General features: G+C 40.0%; 1 protein-coding gene across 2 annotated transcripts in view; it reads left to right on the forward strand.

Annotated features, from left to right (window-relative positions):
* Nucleotides 1-16,937, forward strand: part of LOC145453228 (uncharacterized) — a 378,716-nt gene that overhangs the window by 295,803 nt on the left and 65,976 nt on the right. The window contains exon 1 of one of the 2 annotated variants that reach the window (XM_080331211.1): nt 15,142-15,535. The exons of the other annotated variant lie outside the window; for it this stretch is intronic. Within the exon in view, the coding sequence (XP_080187337.1) occupies nt 15,531-15,535 (5 nt within the window). The 5' untranslated portion in view covers nt 15,142-15,530. Of the gene's footprint in view, nt 1-15,141; nt 15,536-16,937 lie in introns of those variants that run through there. 2 annotated transcript variants of the gene reach the window in all.

Raw genomic sequence — 16,937 nt, forward strand, 5'->3', positions numbered from 1 at the left:
CTTTCAGCGGCTTGGTTTCATGTCGGGAATTATTATTTGAGGGTTCAAGAATGATTTCAATCAATACTAGAAATGAACAACAATGCAAAACACGTTTAGCAAATAACAGTGTAGCAAGTACTTTTTTGATATTACGAGTGTTGGGCACTAGACACTTCTAGTTGAATTGGATGCATCTAACAAACATATCACAATTTACTTTTACAATAATCAAAGTCTTAGAGTGTATAACCTAGCGATATTTTACATTTAGCACGCACAATGGGGAGTTACTGAAATGATTAAGAATTGATCGCTAGCTTCGAACGGTACTCGATACTCAAAGTGATATTTTCATACTCTGTAAAGTGCATATGTTTCAATTCTCTGTCACAAATTCCGACAATAAATCGTTGGATTCAATAGTAACGATATTGTGATATACTGATTCTACACTTAGTCGTTTCAATTACCCGTTGGGAATCGGGATAATAAAGCATTTTGTATCGGATGTTCAATGTATGAATACTGGAATTATTGCATCTTTAGTGCTGTTTATCGCAAACGATAGATTTTAATAATTGTACTGATTGTTGAATGTAATAATACCGATATTGTCGTTTCATCTTTAGTCTTGGTTACTGGAAATATTTTCTGATATCCGCGATACGCCGAGTGATTTTTACCAAGGTGGAGTAATTTTCCTATCAAGAACATTTCAGACATACATAGTTTTACAGCTTAATATGTTAATAACATTGGTACTGAAAAGTCTGTTGCTGTCATAACATTTACCACAACGCCGGGTCTAATTAACGCAAATAATTTAATAATAAAGTAATGATCAACTATTACAAATCTCATATGTCAAATCAATGTGTCAATCCTTATGTTCACAGCATGATAACTTTGAATATAACACCATCGTTCGATTGTAAGAAATGAATTCTCAACTACGTTGGTCGGACTTTCAAATCTCGTATACTCAAACATATTATGTTAATCTCAAGTCGCCGACACTGAGAAGTAATTACTTTTGTCTTACAAAATATACCGAGTAGTAATTAGTTTGTCTTGCAGAATATACCGGGTAGTAATTCCTCAATCTTACAGAATAGTAACGACTTTTCAAGCTGAATAAAAAAAGATGTGTAGGGATATGAATACAACCAAGCTTGTTATGGATTTTAGGTTTTAGTGATTGTATGGATTCGTGTATGTTTGGCTGTTTTTCATACTGATACTGTTTGAGTTGGTTGGGTAACGGATTTACTTGACAATGTTTTCGTGGTTGACTCTTTGAGTATAGTAAGATGGTGAGATGTCGAGACGTAATACTATTTCCGTACACTCAATTACAACAAAACATAACCCGCATTCAAATAAGCCGTAAGCTACAAGCGGATTTAAAACTTTATGCTGTTTTGTGGTTGACTCAAGTCAGTAGTCATGTTTGTGTTGATTTCAGGAATGATCATGACGAGTTGGTCGGGTAAATTAGGTAATGCGGTAGTAACTATGACCTTACCGAGTTGCTCGGAAAACTCAGTCGTGAATAGAGTTGTCAGTTTCAAGGATTGTTTCAAAGTATAATCTTGAAATGTGACTGGGTGAAAGTTGGTAGTCATGTTTGTCAAACCTATTTCAATTCGCACAATGTCAAAGTCCAAATATTTCATTCTGGATTATTTGGATTTACCTTTAGTACATCCCGCGAATGGATTTAAAGTTGGCAAATTACCAAAATGATTGAATATTATCGGGTCAGAGATAGTTGGTATTGATTCTATAAGTGTTAAAACAGCGGCGTGGAATGTGTGAATGATCCGATGAGGGTGAATGTTGGCGTCAGTAATATTCAGGTTACGTTCGATTCAACAGATCGCGTTAATAGGATTTGAGTTGGGTCGAATCAATACATTCAAATACGATTCAACTTGATTTGTGTAGTGAGTTACATTTCAAGTTGACAAACTAACACATCGATTGAATATTTTCATGGATCTTATCACGCAACTAAAGTCAGCCACTATTCGAGAGGCGTGAAACATATAGCGATCGCGGGCAAGTGACAAATTGTTGGTTTTCGAATCACCGTCTGCGATGGTTCTGGGACAAACTAATTACCGAAATATTACCTTGTGAGCGGGTATGAGGGATTGCTATGTCTGAAGCATTATCCGGTGAGTGGTCGTCGGGTTTTAAAATTATATCACACCCTTTTGAATAAGCGTTCACTTCACAGAGGATTAGGGTTAGAGCGGAAATAAGTGACAATTTGTCGCTATTCCAGTTACCGACACTGGCGGTCTGTTATTCGTTACTTATTAAATCTTACCAGCGAAATCAAGTTCTGTGACAAACTGATTACTAAAATTTCACCGCGTGAGCGATCGGTATGGTTATGACACCAAGTCGTGAAAGATGGTTATGTCCGAGACATTATCTTGTCAGTGATCGCGGGGTTTTGCAAATATTTCACACCTTTTTGAATAAGCGTTAACTTCACAAAGGATTACGGCTAGAATAGAAATAAGTGACAATTTGTTGGTATTCAAGTCTCGCCGGTGGTGTATCTGTTATTCGGCACTTATTACACTTATCATGAAATTAGAGTGAGAACATAAAGCATCAAGTTGTTGTCTTCGAATTTTGATGTCGAGGTGATAAATTTACGCATTCAATTACAATTCAACTTCGGTTGTGTATTGAGTGATAGATTGATATGCCGGAAGTGGTATCTTGTGAGCGATCGTAGGATTTTACAAATATTTCACATCTTTTTGAAGTGTTAGTTTGCGAACGCGACTATTGTTGATATTCGAATCGCCGTCTGTCGCACGCACTGCTTAATCCTCACGACAAACCACGTTTCCGTTTGCGCGGTTATTGTTGGCGACTCGTACATATTCAACACCGCGTGAGAGATGCCTGAAAGTACGAATCATCGCCGCGTCCATAAGAATAACGATATATCATTGTCGTACTCGCCGTAATTTGGAATATACACATTACCTAAGGACCAATCACATGACTATTTACTTGATACATATTCAACACGAAGTACGACATGCCAACAACGAAGCCGCGTGCGAGCTATCCCTATGCTGAAAAGGGTTACCGTGCGACCACAAGACACAATAGCCGCTCGCCACCCCGCCATAAGACATAAAAGCCGCTTGCCACCCCCGGTTTCTCAGCCGCTTGCGACCTCCGCCATAAGAAATAAGAGCCGCTTGCCACCCCCGCCATAAGACGCAATAGCCGCTCGCCACCCCACCATAAGGCATAAGGAGCCGCTCGCCACCCCCGGTTTTCCAGCCGCTCGCCACCCCGCCATAAGACATAATTGCCCGAGTTTTCAATACGAGTCACCGCCGCAGCCTATACCCGAAGTACGAGTCACCAACACGAGTTTTCAATACGAGTCACCGCCGCAGCCTATACCCAAAAGTACGAGTCACCGCCGCGTCCATAAGAACCCATTACGAATCACGAGCGAGAGGGGGGTCTAAAAGTACGAGTCACCAACACGAGTTTTCAATACGAGTCACCAGCGGGCCCATAAGAACCCCATGCAAAAATTAGCCGCTCGCGAGCGATCTACTTAACTACTATGATTGTCGTATATTAGCGGAAATCTTCGATATCGATGTGTTCATATGCCGAATAGTACTGTCCTTGCAAACTGAACCCATCGGGTGGTATACAGTTGACCCGTGATATACCCAAATAATAATAATAATATTAACTTTGAAAATTTTACGTGCCTGGTGTGGCTAGTGGGCAGCGCATTCGTTCGTCAATTTCATGTAACCGTTTAGCCGAAAAGGTTGGCCACCCCTGGTCTATATATAGATTACTAATTTACCGGTATGGTTATCTATAGTAATCTAGAGTCAGTCAGCCTTCAGTAACATCGGATGCAGCAACGTAGACATATAGGTGCCGCCGTACCGGCTGGTGACGTCATATTGAATACTTGTCAATAGTCGATAACATCACAGTTGCACTAGAACGCACTTTACTCCGTGCCATTGCTGTGTACAGCATTAGAATTCTGGAGCGGCGTTTTAACACTGACACCGTACTCGTTAACATAAGCCTTACAGCCCAATTCAATCTTTAAATGTGCGATTATTATTCAACTTTAACTCTAGTAAGAGCAGTATGGGCGGATATCACGACGTTAATAGAAATTCGAGTTGTACCAATGGCCAATGGTTTGACGTTCGATATTGGTACACTCGTTACCAATCCATATGGCGTCGATCAAGTTTATCGGAGTTTGATATTTTCCCGTTGAAACGAATCGAATAATCGAATTGAGCACTGTGCCATGCACATTGCGTCATGCCCATAACGAATTAAACTATGTAGTATACACATTGCACATTTGCAAGTCACAGTGCGCGATAATCCGGGAATACTAGAGTATCAAGCAGACATCAAGAATAAATTCACGAAACAGATGACTGCAAATTGGAAATCGCGTATCAAATCAGTAATTTGACTCCAACATAAAATACCATGGGGTCCTGACATCGCATTGAGCAGCTCGCACCGCTACAATTGTTTGCTGAGTGAAACGGCGTTTTGGGCTACTCTTCTGCCATCCCCTATTTACGCTCGAAAATCCATACTAGAGTGAATTAACGATCATGCGCAGTAATAAATTCCAATTAGCAAGTCTGATTGCATACTCAATAACACTGTCCAATGTCCAATTTCGCGGCCCGATTGAAGAACTATCACGAAAGAACGAGTATTATTTGCTCGTTTGATTCATAGCAACGATGAGAGGGAATTTCTCGGCTCGTGCTCGTCATATCGACATGTGCAACGAAATCACGTTTTTTTCCTCTCTCTTATTTCGCGTAATACTTAGTGATCATTATTTTCGAACCGTACAATTGGCCAACAAGGTTATGCTGATGATGAAATTCCGGGTATGCCGAATACCCACAATATTCACAGGCATATTTCGCACACCGAGGTTCGGCACTCGTGTATGAAAATTGAACATTAAACATATGACTGCTATCTGCTGTTAAATCCTCAGGAATATGGTTGGTCGGAAAAGGTAGCGCCAAAGACGAAAATATTCTTAATTTCGCGAAGGCCTGCTGTTGAATTATGTGAACTCAGCAGATATGGTTGTTGCATAGCATCTTATGAAATACGTCGGAGCCAGAGCTACCCCTGAAATAACAAGCTCCAGCTCTGGCTCCGGCTCCGGCTGAATTTTATGTAGCGCTCCGGCTCTGGCTCCAGCTCCGGTAAAAATACACGGCTCCGGGACTCCGGGCTCCGGCTCCGGCTCCAAAGCCCTGGTTAAAACTGTCTCAACAAAAGACAAAATATATTTTCCGCTTTTCTGATGTAGTATTGAAAGTTCTCGTTCTAATTAGTTTCACTTCTTTTATCAGGAGAACATATATGTTCAAGTTTGATAGAAAGTGTAGCATCGCCGTCTATTTTCCTACATTTCAATTACACTATATGGCATTTTTACGTTACGTTATATTTTTTTATTATCGTATTTGAATCTCGCAAAGTGTTTACATCGTATCGATACAACTTCTCCGTATTGTTCTTCGACTAAACTAAATGCCGTAATATGCGTGAGGGAACACGCCATGACATTTTCTAAAACGGGATGTTTGAGCAAACAAAAGATTAGTATAGCAAAACTGTCATTTTCATCACATGATTCAGTCGAACGCTCATGCTGTCGGAAATTTATACCTTCAGGGATGCATCAATATGCATTGTACATGAAGCTCTCTGGACCTTCCGTATAGCTCAATTTGCAGCTTTTGAAAGTCCATGCGAACGTATTATGACAGTTTTGAAAACTACTTACTTACTTGAGTAGATTTAAAGCCAGCAAATTTTACTTCTACTTCAAGTAGTTTCAGGTTGCTTATGGAAGAAGTACTTCTACTTGTACTTGAGTAAATTTTTTGCGTCGCTACTTCTACTTCTACTTGAGTAGCTTTCTTGACTACTTTGACCACCTCTGATAATGACTCGAGTCCGAGTCCAAGTCATTGTGTTGACTGCTCAGTTTCCACTTAAAGTTCTGTTAAACCTACTTTTTATAACTCTGGTTGGTGATATCGAATGGTTTGCATTCATAATATAGTATTTTTCCTCGCTTTTAGCAGTTTCTGACCGCATTTTCAAGTACCAGCTGGTACCAGAGTTGGATCAATTACATTATTTCAGTTCAATTACAATTACAATTACAAATACTTTCATGCATGTTTCAATTACATTACAATTACAATTACTCCATGCTAAAAATATCAAATTACAATTACAATTACAATTACTCCTTGCATGCTTCAATTACATTACAATTACAATTACAATTGCTGCTGTTGAACATGTAATTGAATAATCATAAATTCAATCGTGCTCCTTGACAACCGTAGCGTCGTATTTAACAACAATTCAAGTCTAGTTCAGATTGTGTAGAAATAAATGCGTTTATGTGCGTACATAGTATGCTATATAAGATGTCATTGTGACGTAAGACGTAATATAGGCGTGTTTTGTATGCTCGATAATTATGGCTCACGTAATTGGAAATGTAAAATGTTATTTACCAAATTTCCTATGGGTTAGGATTAAGGATAGGGTGCAGTATGTCGTTGAAAAAGTATTATAATATATGCACGTGTTGGATTTGCGTATATAGTATATAATTGAAGAAATAATATTATTTTTATCGAGGGACGTAGGAATTAGGATGAGGAGTAAAAACAAAACCGTGCTTTGTCAGATAAGACGTTATATAATATCCAGTGGTCTGGTTAGTTAGCCAGACGAAGTAACGATGCAGCATCGTGATCTGAAATCGTATTGTAGATTGCCAACCCACGGATAGATGCGCAAGATGTGAGTCACGGATGAATGCACCGACAAACGTACTGCAGAGCCGGCTAAAAGCAGCAAACTTTGTAGTCCTAGAGCTGGCGATCCATGCGTCCAAATTTGATGCATCTGGTCTTTATCGTAAGCTATTGATGTACTAATTCCGAAAATACAAAATAAAATCTCGTCAGGGCAATGTATCTGCTCCAAAATAGCCGTTTAAGGCCGACTGTTCTGAAAAGTGAGAGCGCTGCAGCAGCATGACCACAACAATTATCAATTACGCCCAGCGATTATTCAGAACAATGCCGATTCCCAGACTTTCACGACTATTTTGGGATGGTACCATTGCCTGGAAATATACTTTTATTGCGGAATCAGTGCGACACTAGCTTTCGATTAGGACCATACATATCAAATTTCGACGCTTGGATCGCCAGCTATGGGACTATCAATTCTGCTGCTTTTAGCCGGCTCAGCAGTTCGCTTCTCGGCGTATTCAATCGTGAGTCACGTGTTGCGGATCCATCCGTTGGTTAGTAATCTAAAAATTGTATACAATGGCAGCCGAGGCCAGCATTGCGGTAAAAATAAAAAAAAACTTCGCCCGCAAGGGCGCAGTCAAAGGCTTCCGCGAATGGATCCACCAAATTCCTTGTCGACATTTAAAGAGAATGCATTATAAGTCAAATATTTTATGTCGTGCTTGTCAGGTCTCAATAGCAATTTAATGTAATTGAAATTGTAATTGAGCAAAATTTTTGTCAAATTACAATTACAATTACACAAAATAAAAATGCTTCAATTACAATCAAATTACAATTACATTGAAAAATGTAATTAATTACATTCAATTACAATTACAAATTACAAATGATCCAACTCTGGTCGGCAATATAATACATGATGAAAATGCACTTTACTTTGCAATTTGTGATATGGTCAGAGATAATTTTACGAACTGCACAACCTGTGTTCAATTCTAATCTAATCTCCTAGTGCAGTGGTCGGGAACCTATGGCTGGTGAGTCATATATGGCTCTGGGTACAAGATGGAGCTCTTTGACAAATTTTCAATTTTCTACTGAATTTATCAATATTGCGGCAACTTGTTAGTAAATTTTCAGGACGGCCCGAATAATTTTTCGCAATGGGTTACCCAGGGTCGGGGGTTCGTACCCCTTTTCAAAATCCCCACATTTGAGTTGCTGTGGTGTCGGTGACTAATACCACTCGCGAATTCGATGTACCCGCCTCGAAATCTTGGATTGCACGATACCTTGATTGATCAAAGAGAATAGCAGACATGGCGACGCTGGTCGGAAAATGCAGTTTTCAAACCCACACTGTCTTCCTGATCTACGCCGAGAAATTAACTGCCTTGGAAGTGACATTCACACTTACAAATTCAAATTAATAACAACGCTATCCATGTTCTTGATTGGTAAGTAGCTTTCTAGCATCACCGTAAAAATGTAGGTGTGTAGCGCCGTCTTAGGTTACGCAGAATACTTTAGAGGTCGATTAACATTTACATTTTTGGAATCAGCGCGACCATTACATGCTTAATATCAATGATTTTAAATTCTATGCAATTTACGATAAGTTGAGCTATCACAAGTGAGGCTTGGCCCGTATGTGCCTCATATGTGCTTTACCTCTCCTTTTGCGCTCTATTATCGAAGAATTAATATGAAAAGTCCGTGATTTTGGGAAAAAGAATGTTAAAAATCTAGTCATCGATAGCAAATACCAATTGTAATTGAAGGTTTCACAATTTTCCCTCACACATCCCTGACGACATGTGAGGCAATGTCTCACTTGCCTCCCCTAACGATATGTCACTGACGTATACAAGCTTGTAATATAGGGGTGTCAGACATACGGCCCGCCAGACGATTTCATCCGGCCTGCAGAGCAATAACTATTACAATATTGTAAAAGTAGGTAAGACACTTCATTAGATAATCCATCAAGACAGCAAATGTTTGGCATGTTTCCATAGGCCACATCATAACCATCCGACAGCGTTGTTGTGGTTTCAGTCTAGTGCCCAATATAGGGACGAGTCGGTGACATTGGCACACAATGCCGAGAAGGCAAAAAAGTGCACACTGAGTTTTACGTAAATATGAATCTAAAGGTAGTTATTCACATAAGCTACAAGGCCGGAGCGAAAACATTATATGTGGCGTATTCATGGTCAATCCAATAGTTACACAAATATATATTTCAAATATAGGTGGTCGCACTGCTGATACCGCATGGCTAAAAAGGCCTTCGGCCTCCGGAGAATCGAATCGCGAGTAAATATATTATTACACCAAATTCCAACATCCGCTTACAGTTATATTCCTCAAACGCATACGCTGGGCTAACGCCAGATTAAGACTAAAACAAAAGGAGCATAGAAATATGCCCACCTATAACGTCGTTACAGCTGTATTTAACCGGCCAATTATCGTATTCTGTCAATTCCGCTATTTGCGAATAGCGATGGTGCTAAAATTTATCACTAATATCCTAAGTGTCATGCAATCCCTACTATTATGTATATAGACTTGATAGTACAGTACTTGTAAGTGAAAAGCAAGGGCATGGATTTTGAGGTAACATGTTGGAACTATCTGACAGGTCCGGCCCGCGACGCTAGTTGAGTTTGACTGTAGTGGGTAGCCTATGTACTAAGGATGGTGTGTACGCGAGGTTCACGTTCGCGTTCTGTGTGTGAACCTTGGACATTTTGAGGTTCGCGTTCACAACAGGACCTTGGTAGGTTCTGCACTGAGAACCTTTTTCATATATTGCAATTTTCACTTTATTATAACATCTTTGGTTCAAATTTATTGTATTTCAACTGCGGGCCACTCTATGCATGGCGCAGGCAGCATAAAAAACAATCTTAAACGAGCATGCACCTTGACACTCTCAATAATTTTTCTTGCATTGTCACAAAAGTTTGCTCGAAATATCCAGCTTTCCGTTTGTGAATATTTAGTGACTCTTTGCTGTGAGCTTGACTCGCAATCACATAACATCAAGAGCGAACTGCATGTAGTCAGCGAATGATGGTTATTCAACCAATCAATGAGATTGATATGGTTTTCTGATGCAAAAATCTAGCAGGCGTACGGGGTCAATCTTGACTTCATATGTATACTGTATCATAAAAACCAGATCCGTGCGATTGGGGTGTTGGCTGCTGTTGTATGACTTGTTAGTGGGGTAAGTATAGAAACTCGCTTTACAGTCTGCTCAATATCCATGTAGCAATACTCAGACGCCGAATACATTGTTCGGTCAGGCCGAGATCGTTAACGCTTATATTCCCTGGCAATTCCTCGACGAAATTGTTGGCAAAGCGACGGAAGATATTGATTTTATGGGATTATTATATCATTTGATTGCCTCAGTTGATACATTTGGAGACGTTTTGAAAACGTCAATATGTAGCCAACTTCAGCACTGTGCCATTATGTGGCTCGAGTCGTTGCTAAGTATCGTGTACAATGTACATGTACAATACATTACTATAGGCAATCACTTAATTGAAATAAAGGGTTGAAATTAGCAATATGACGTCACGTGACGTCATGAGGTTCACGTTCGCGTTCACACAGAACCTTTCAAAAAGGTTCGCGTTCACACGAACTTGAACCTTTCAGAAGTTCACACCATCCCTACTATGTACTGCTGTACTGGTTGGTTGCACATATGCATATGGCCGGAAAAATATGGCGCACACTACGAATCCCATATATTAGTGTTACCAACCTGACAAATTTTTAATTGTGACGTAACAGTTGATTGGCATGTGTAGTTCTTGGGAGTTACAATTGACTTCCACTGGGGATTGAAGTGACATTCCGGCGTTTCTTTCACGTACCGAGGACTAGCGCTGACTACCTCTGCTTGAGTACAGAGTGACGTGACTGCAGTTTAGGACCAATCGGTGTTATTCATCCTAGATTAATAAATTAGTATGTGTTCATTTTCGTGACTTTGTCCACATAGTGGGGAATAACTAAGTGGGCCTACTGGTATGAATTATCCTCATTTCCTACCAGGCAGATAAATCATGCAGATACGGAATCAAAAAGAAGGGATATCTCCTGGTGTAAATGACCATAGTAGTCGACAAACACCATGAACACCACAAGCAACAACAATATCGACCGACATTTCGAATCTGAATAAAAGCCGAAAACAGTCCTAATGTTGAGAAATATTGATGTCCAAAGTCTTGAAGGAGAACATATTTCAGATTCAAGAACTACCACGAAGGGTTACGGAGATCGATGCAATCGCTGGTCGGAAGAATGGTAACATTTGTCAAACAATACGATATGTATAAATAAATCGTGGCAAATATTGCTGGAAGAATCGAGCGTGTTAATGTTCACTATACAGCAGAAATTCATTACAATTTCATCAATAGAAACTCGAACTTCTCAAATAACTGACAAAAAAACTTCGTATGCCCAATCGTCTATTGCTATCGTCCTTGGCATAATTGCTATCATCAACAAATTTACGTATTGATATATATAACAACAGTAAGTCTTTATATTATGATCAGTATTGCCTTGATATCCGCATCTCACCAACTACGTTGTGGCTTTTATTCTGCATGCCAGATCTTCAACTGCATACGAGTACGATTCCCAGCAACAGCTTTTTTGTATTCTTTACACGCCTCTTGAATACTACTGTAGTACGACATGTAATTTTTCTTGATTCTGCCGTTCAGCTCGTCGCACATCTTCTTGGATTGTTCGACCACGTCGACGATATCCATGATTTCCAGAACGATATCTACGACAGACATCGCAACTGCAACGACCGTCGCAAACTTGCCTAACGCGTCCATCATTCCAAACGCATTGGAATCGACTTCTCCGAGTGGAATCCCCGCGGACTTGGCGCATTCCTCGATTGTGTTGTTTCCTCTCTCCATTTTTTTTTCCATGACTGACATTGCCATTCCTTGAACCAGCGTGATCCCAATTTTAGCTATTTCCGGTACACTGTAAAAAATCTGGTAAATTTACTGGGAAACCTCTGTAAATTTTGCAACGAATTACCGGTCGCCGCCAATAACTGTGCGTAGCTTGTAATTTTACATTTTGATATGTAATATTACCTCAATTTAGCTGAAAAGTCAAGTTGCCAGAATTTCTTCGCAAAATTACTGACAGTTACTCGTTGCTGAAGTTTACCAGGCTATTGGCAACATTGATTAGCTTGAAAATCTATGCAGCCAATGTATGCGTGGAACTGAATGTTACTGATATCATTCTCGTGGTGATTATTTGACCTGATTCAACCTCGTTCGCGAGATTGGCGTCTGTCATACGGAAATTGTTGGCCCTAGTACCGATCCCAGTATAGTAAATAGCAGGGTAAAAGAAACAACCGACAATCGTAGCTAATGTGATAAACCATAGCCACTGTATTATATTATAAGGCTATGGCTATAATGCCGGTCTCGCTGGTTACATTCCTTGTCACGGATAGGACTGATGAGTTAGAATATCAGTTTAGGATGTATAATGTTGTTCGGGAAACTAGAAATATCAGCAACGCAAGCTCTGTTGACCATTTGTTAATGGCGAGCAAGGCGACCTGTGATAGGTTACATTAGGTTAACGTTACGCGTTACTGATTTTTCTGAGATTCGAAGTAAACAACCAACGCACCCCTGCGACATCACAAGCAGCGTCTGGTTTAGTAGGTACGGTAAGTAGTGCACAACACATGGAAGAAATATCAATTTATACGCAATAAGATGGAAAAGAGAGGGACTATATGTAATGATGAATGTTTCTGTATGAAAAAACGACCTAAATCAAACATGATAACGAAGTGGCCAATAGATATGATTGGTGGCATGTCATCGGATGAATACCGCTTATTTCAAAATCGTTCGAGTGTCGTATCGTCGTCTGGCCAAGTGGCCATTAATGAGATTTGAGCAAAGGGTGGAGGGAAGCTTGTTGTGCGTGAAGAAAGTGGACACGATCGTTGAAGATTCCTAGGAATGCTGAATGGGATACGCATCGTAAAAGGTATAGTACTACATAGCATTCGTTACCGTGAATATATACGACTGTGCACACCACCGGGATGACTTAGATTTCATGATTGAAATATTCCATTCGCCGCATTATTTGTTCTATTTTGGGATATTAGTCGACTTATATAGTGACCTGTGACACCACATACTCCGCCGCGGAGGAGTTGAAACTGTTGGAATGTTTATGTCATTTTCGGGCCATAGCATAGAGATGTTTTCATCCACTGCTGGAGTGCTGGATTTGTTTGGCACACATGTCACCTCAAATGAGGAACCTTTTGCTTCAATACATAAGATCAGTGGTTCTCAACTTGGTGAACGCGAGAAATTGACCAATTCCGTATGAATTCTGACTAAACGTGTTTTGCAACCATTTTCAGAAGACGATTGGTGAAGATGAAACTTATTCTGTATTCAAGAAAGCTCGCCAAATGCAAACTCCAGCAGTCGCGCTCAACTTCACCGGTACGTTTAGCGTAATATCTTTGGTGTGCCAAGACCGTTCTCAGCATCACACCTGTGTGTAGTCAGTAGAATATTTGGAATCAGAAACGTGTGTTCGTCACGGAAGAAATTTTTTATGGTACATTTGGGCGATTTCAATATATTTCCACTACCGATACGATGGACAATCCAAGAATGGGCCAAGAAATAACAGCATGCAACAAAGTGCATGACTAATAACAATTGGCCCACACGAAGATGCATTATCATGTATAACTTGCCCTAAATTTTCGAAAGTACTCCCTCCATGAACCCTACCGGTGAATTTGATCACATGGGCTGAAAAAAGAGAAATATTTGACAGTAATGTGTGATACTGCTACTATTACTTACGGTAGTCATTCGTGAATCTAAAAAATTTTCGCGTTCCGCTCTGCGTGAAAATATGAAATCCCAGCAACTACTCATAACATTGCCACTCGCAATTTCGGTGCGTACAATAGGTCTTTGTGGAAAGTATAATAGTCCGGACCTCCGGAGTTCACCGGGAATTGATATGGACAGATTAACATAGCCTATCTCTATATTAGATGATGTGCTCTTATTGACATGACGATAAGTGCAGGGGGCGCAATTTTTTTGGCCATCGCCAAGGGGGGCGCATGTCAAAAAAGGTTGAAAACCACTGCATTAGATGAGGTAAGTCATTAATCTCTGCTATATCATGTAAAAGGCAGAGCCGTCATCACACAATGTACCAGTAGCGGTACTTCAAAAATTGTTATATTTTTGTTCGCCTATTTGTCTTAGTAGTCTTTATAATGTCATGTCTAGGTTAGGAACTTTGCTTAATATAGCGACTCACGCACGAATTCTTTTTAGGGGAACTGCAAGATACTAGTTACACAGAAGGAATGAGGACGAGAAAAAGAAACCATTGGAAGTTTGGCCGATGGTGGGAGACCACTCGTGTTACTGCATGTCTCCTAAAGAAGAATTAGACTTCAAACAGCAATACTTTTCCATCGATAACCTTCTCATCGTGAATCATGAATGAATATACAGTTTGTTCCAAAGTCGTTTTGGGGTGTGAAGAAGCTTTTGCGATATTTTAGCATTGGGTTGCTTTGCGATAGGTATGGGATGTACGTGGATTTACAAGCTGGTATGTAATCCTGATTTACACAGACAGCATGTATGTAGGTAGGCGGTAAAATTACAGTCTCAGTGGTAAATATATAGGAGAAAATGTAGATTGGATACACCGGAGGTGACTGTTACATTACAGTCTGGCGTGTAAAGTGAGATTACCGGAAGTGTGTAAGTTAAATTTACATTGACTAACGGTAATATTACATTACCACGAAATGTCTGGCTACCGTGCTTCCAAACATTTCGCGGTAAATCGAGGTTTTTTTTTTTACAGTGTAGTTTCAATCCCACCAAGGTATTCATAAATTCCTGCACGTCAGCTTCATTGCGCTCACTCCAGTTTAGGTCATCGATCGCGTCGTAAACAGCTTCAATCTCTTTGATGTCGAAGACTTTTCTTGCAGACGCCGCATATTGCTTGAAAATCGACGCTGTAATTGTGCCTTTCTTTCTCTCTACCTGAGCCATGAACTGCATCAGGTACGAATGGCATATTCGGGCATCCATTCCTTTCGGTGCTTGCGCGTTAATCAGGTCATTATTTGCTTTGTACTTTTCGATGAAAGTTTTAACGTCTTAACGTTTTAACGTCTTGTGGCGATGTCAATGTCCGCTGTCTTTAGTTTGTCATTTAGCTTGGCGGATTTCTTTGAAATCATTGCCTTCTCTAGCATCGCTTCCCCTTACAAAACGCCAAACGCTGCCATACCGAAACCAAAACTCCAAAACGAGGCTGCCGCATCCGCTTCAATTTGCATTGCATCGGAAGCAATCGTTGTATCCCTTACTTCGACTGCTAAATCGGTCAGTGTTTTGAATTCTTCATTGATCGCGGGGTGGAATTCGAAACCATCCATTTTTAAACACAAGTTCAGCTCGGAAATCAACGATCTATGTTTTCATCGCCCTCCGATTCTCAATTAGATATTTTCTGCAAGTAAGTAATTAGATCGGTGCTACCCATGGTGTACCAAGTTTGCGAATTCGACTTTTCACTATGCTGTAATGCAAATTCAAGAAAATATTTGATAAATTTGCTATCGTAGATGCACAACGCAATGGTTTCATATTGAAAGGTCCTCATTTCAATCTGTGTATAGACTCAACTTGGACTCGAGTCATTGCGCATGACTCGAACCAAGTCATATGACTCGAGACTCATACGTCCAAGACCGACATTTCAATGTAATTCCGAAGAATAGTAAAGTATCCACACTATTGGGATTTCGTCTATTGATACTAGTACCAGCCAGAGTTGGATCAATTGTAATTTGTAATTGTAATTGAATGTAATTAATTACATTTTTCAATGTAATTGTAATTTGATTGTAATTGAAGCATTTTTATTTTGTGTAATTGTAATTGTAATTTGACAAAAATTTTGCTCAATTACAATTTCAATTACATTAAATTGCTATTGAGACCTGACAAGCACGACATAAAATATTTGACTTATAATGCATTCTCTTTAAATGTCGACAAGGAATTTGGTGGATCCATTCGCGGAAGCCTTTGACTGCGCCCTTGCGGGCGAAGTTTTTTTTTATTTTTACCGCTATGCTGGCCTCGGCTGCCATTGTATACAATTTTTAGATTACTAACCAACGGATGGATCCGCAACACGTGACTCACGATTGAATACGCCGAGAAGCGAACTGCTGAGCCGGCTAAAAGCAGCAGAATTGATAGTCCCATAGCTGGCGATCCAAGCGTCGAAATTTGATATGTATGGTCCTAATCGAAAGCTAGTGTCGCACTGATTCCGCAATAAAAGTATATTTCCAGGCAATGGTACCATCCCAAAATAGTCGTGAAAGTCTGGGAATCGGCATTGTTCTGAATAATCGCTGGGCGTAATTGATAATTGTTGTGGTCATGCTGCTGCAGCGCTCTCACTTTTCAGAACAGTCGGCCTTAAACGGCTATTTTGGAGCAGATACATTGCCCTGACGAGATTTTATTTTGTATTTTCGGAATTAGTACATCAATAGCTTACGATAAAGACCAGATGCATCAAATTTGGACGCATGGATCGCCAGCTCTAGGACTACAAAGTTTGCTGCTTTTAGCCGGCTCTGCAGTACGTTTGTCGGTGCATTCATCCGTGACTCACATCTTGCGCATCTATCCGTGGGTTGGCAATCTACAATACGATTTCAGATCACGATGCTGCATCGTTACTTCGTCTGGCTAACTAACCAGACCACTGGATATTATATAACGTCTTATCTGACAAAGCACGGTTTTGTTTTTACTCCTCATCCTAATTCCTACGTCCCTCGATAAAAATAATATTATTTCTTCAATTATATACTATATACGCAAATCCAACACGTGCATATATTATAATACTTTTTCAACGACATACTGCACCCTATCCTTAATCCTAACCCATAGGAAATTT

Source organism: Botryllus schlosseri, chromosome 13 (assembly GCF_051294905.1).
Source record: "Botryllus schlosseri isolate E-star chromosome 13, Bs_hap1, whole genome shotgun sequence".
Lineage (NCBI taxonomy): Eukaryota > Metazoa > Chordata > Ascidiacea > Stolidobranchia > Styelidae > Botryllus > Botryllus schlosseri.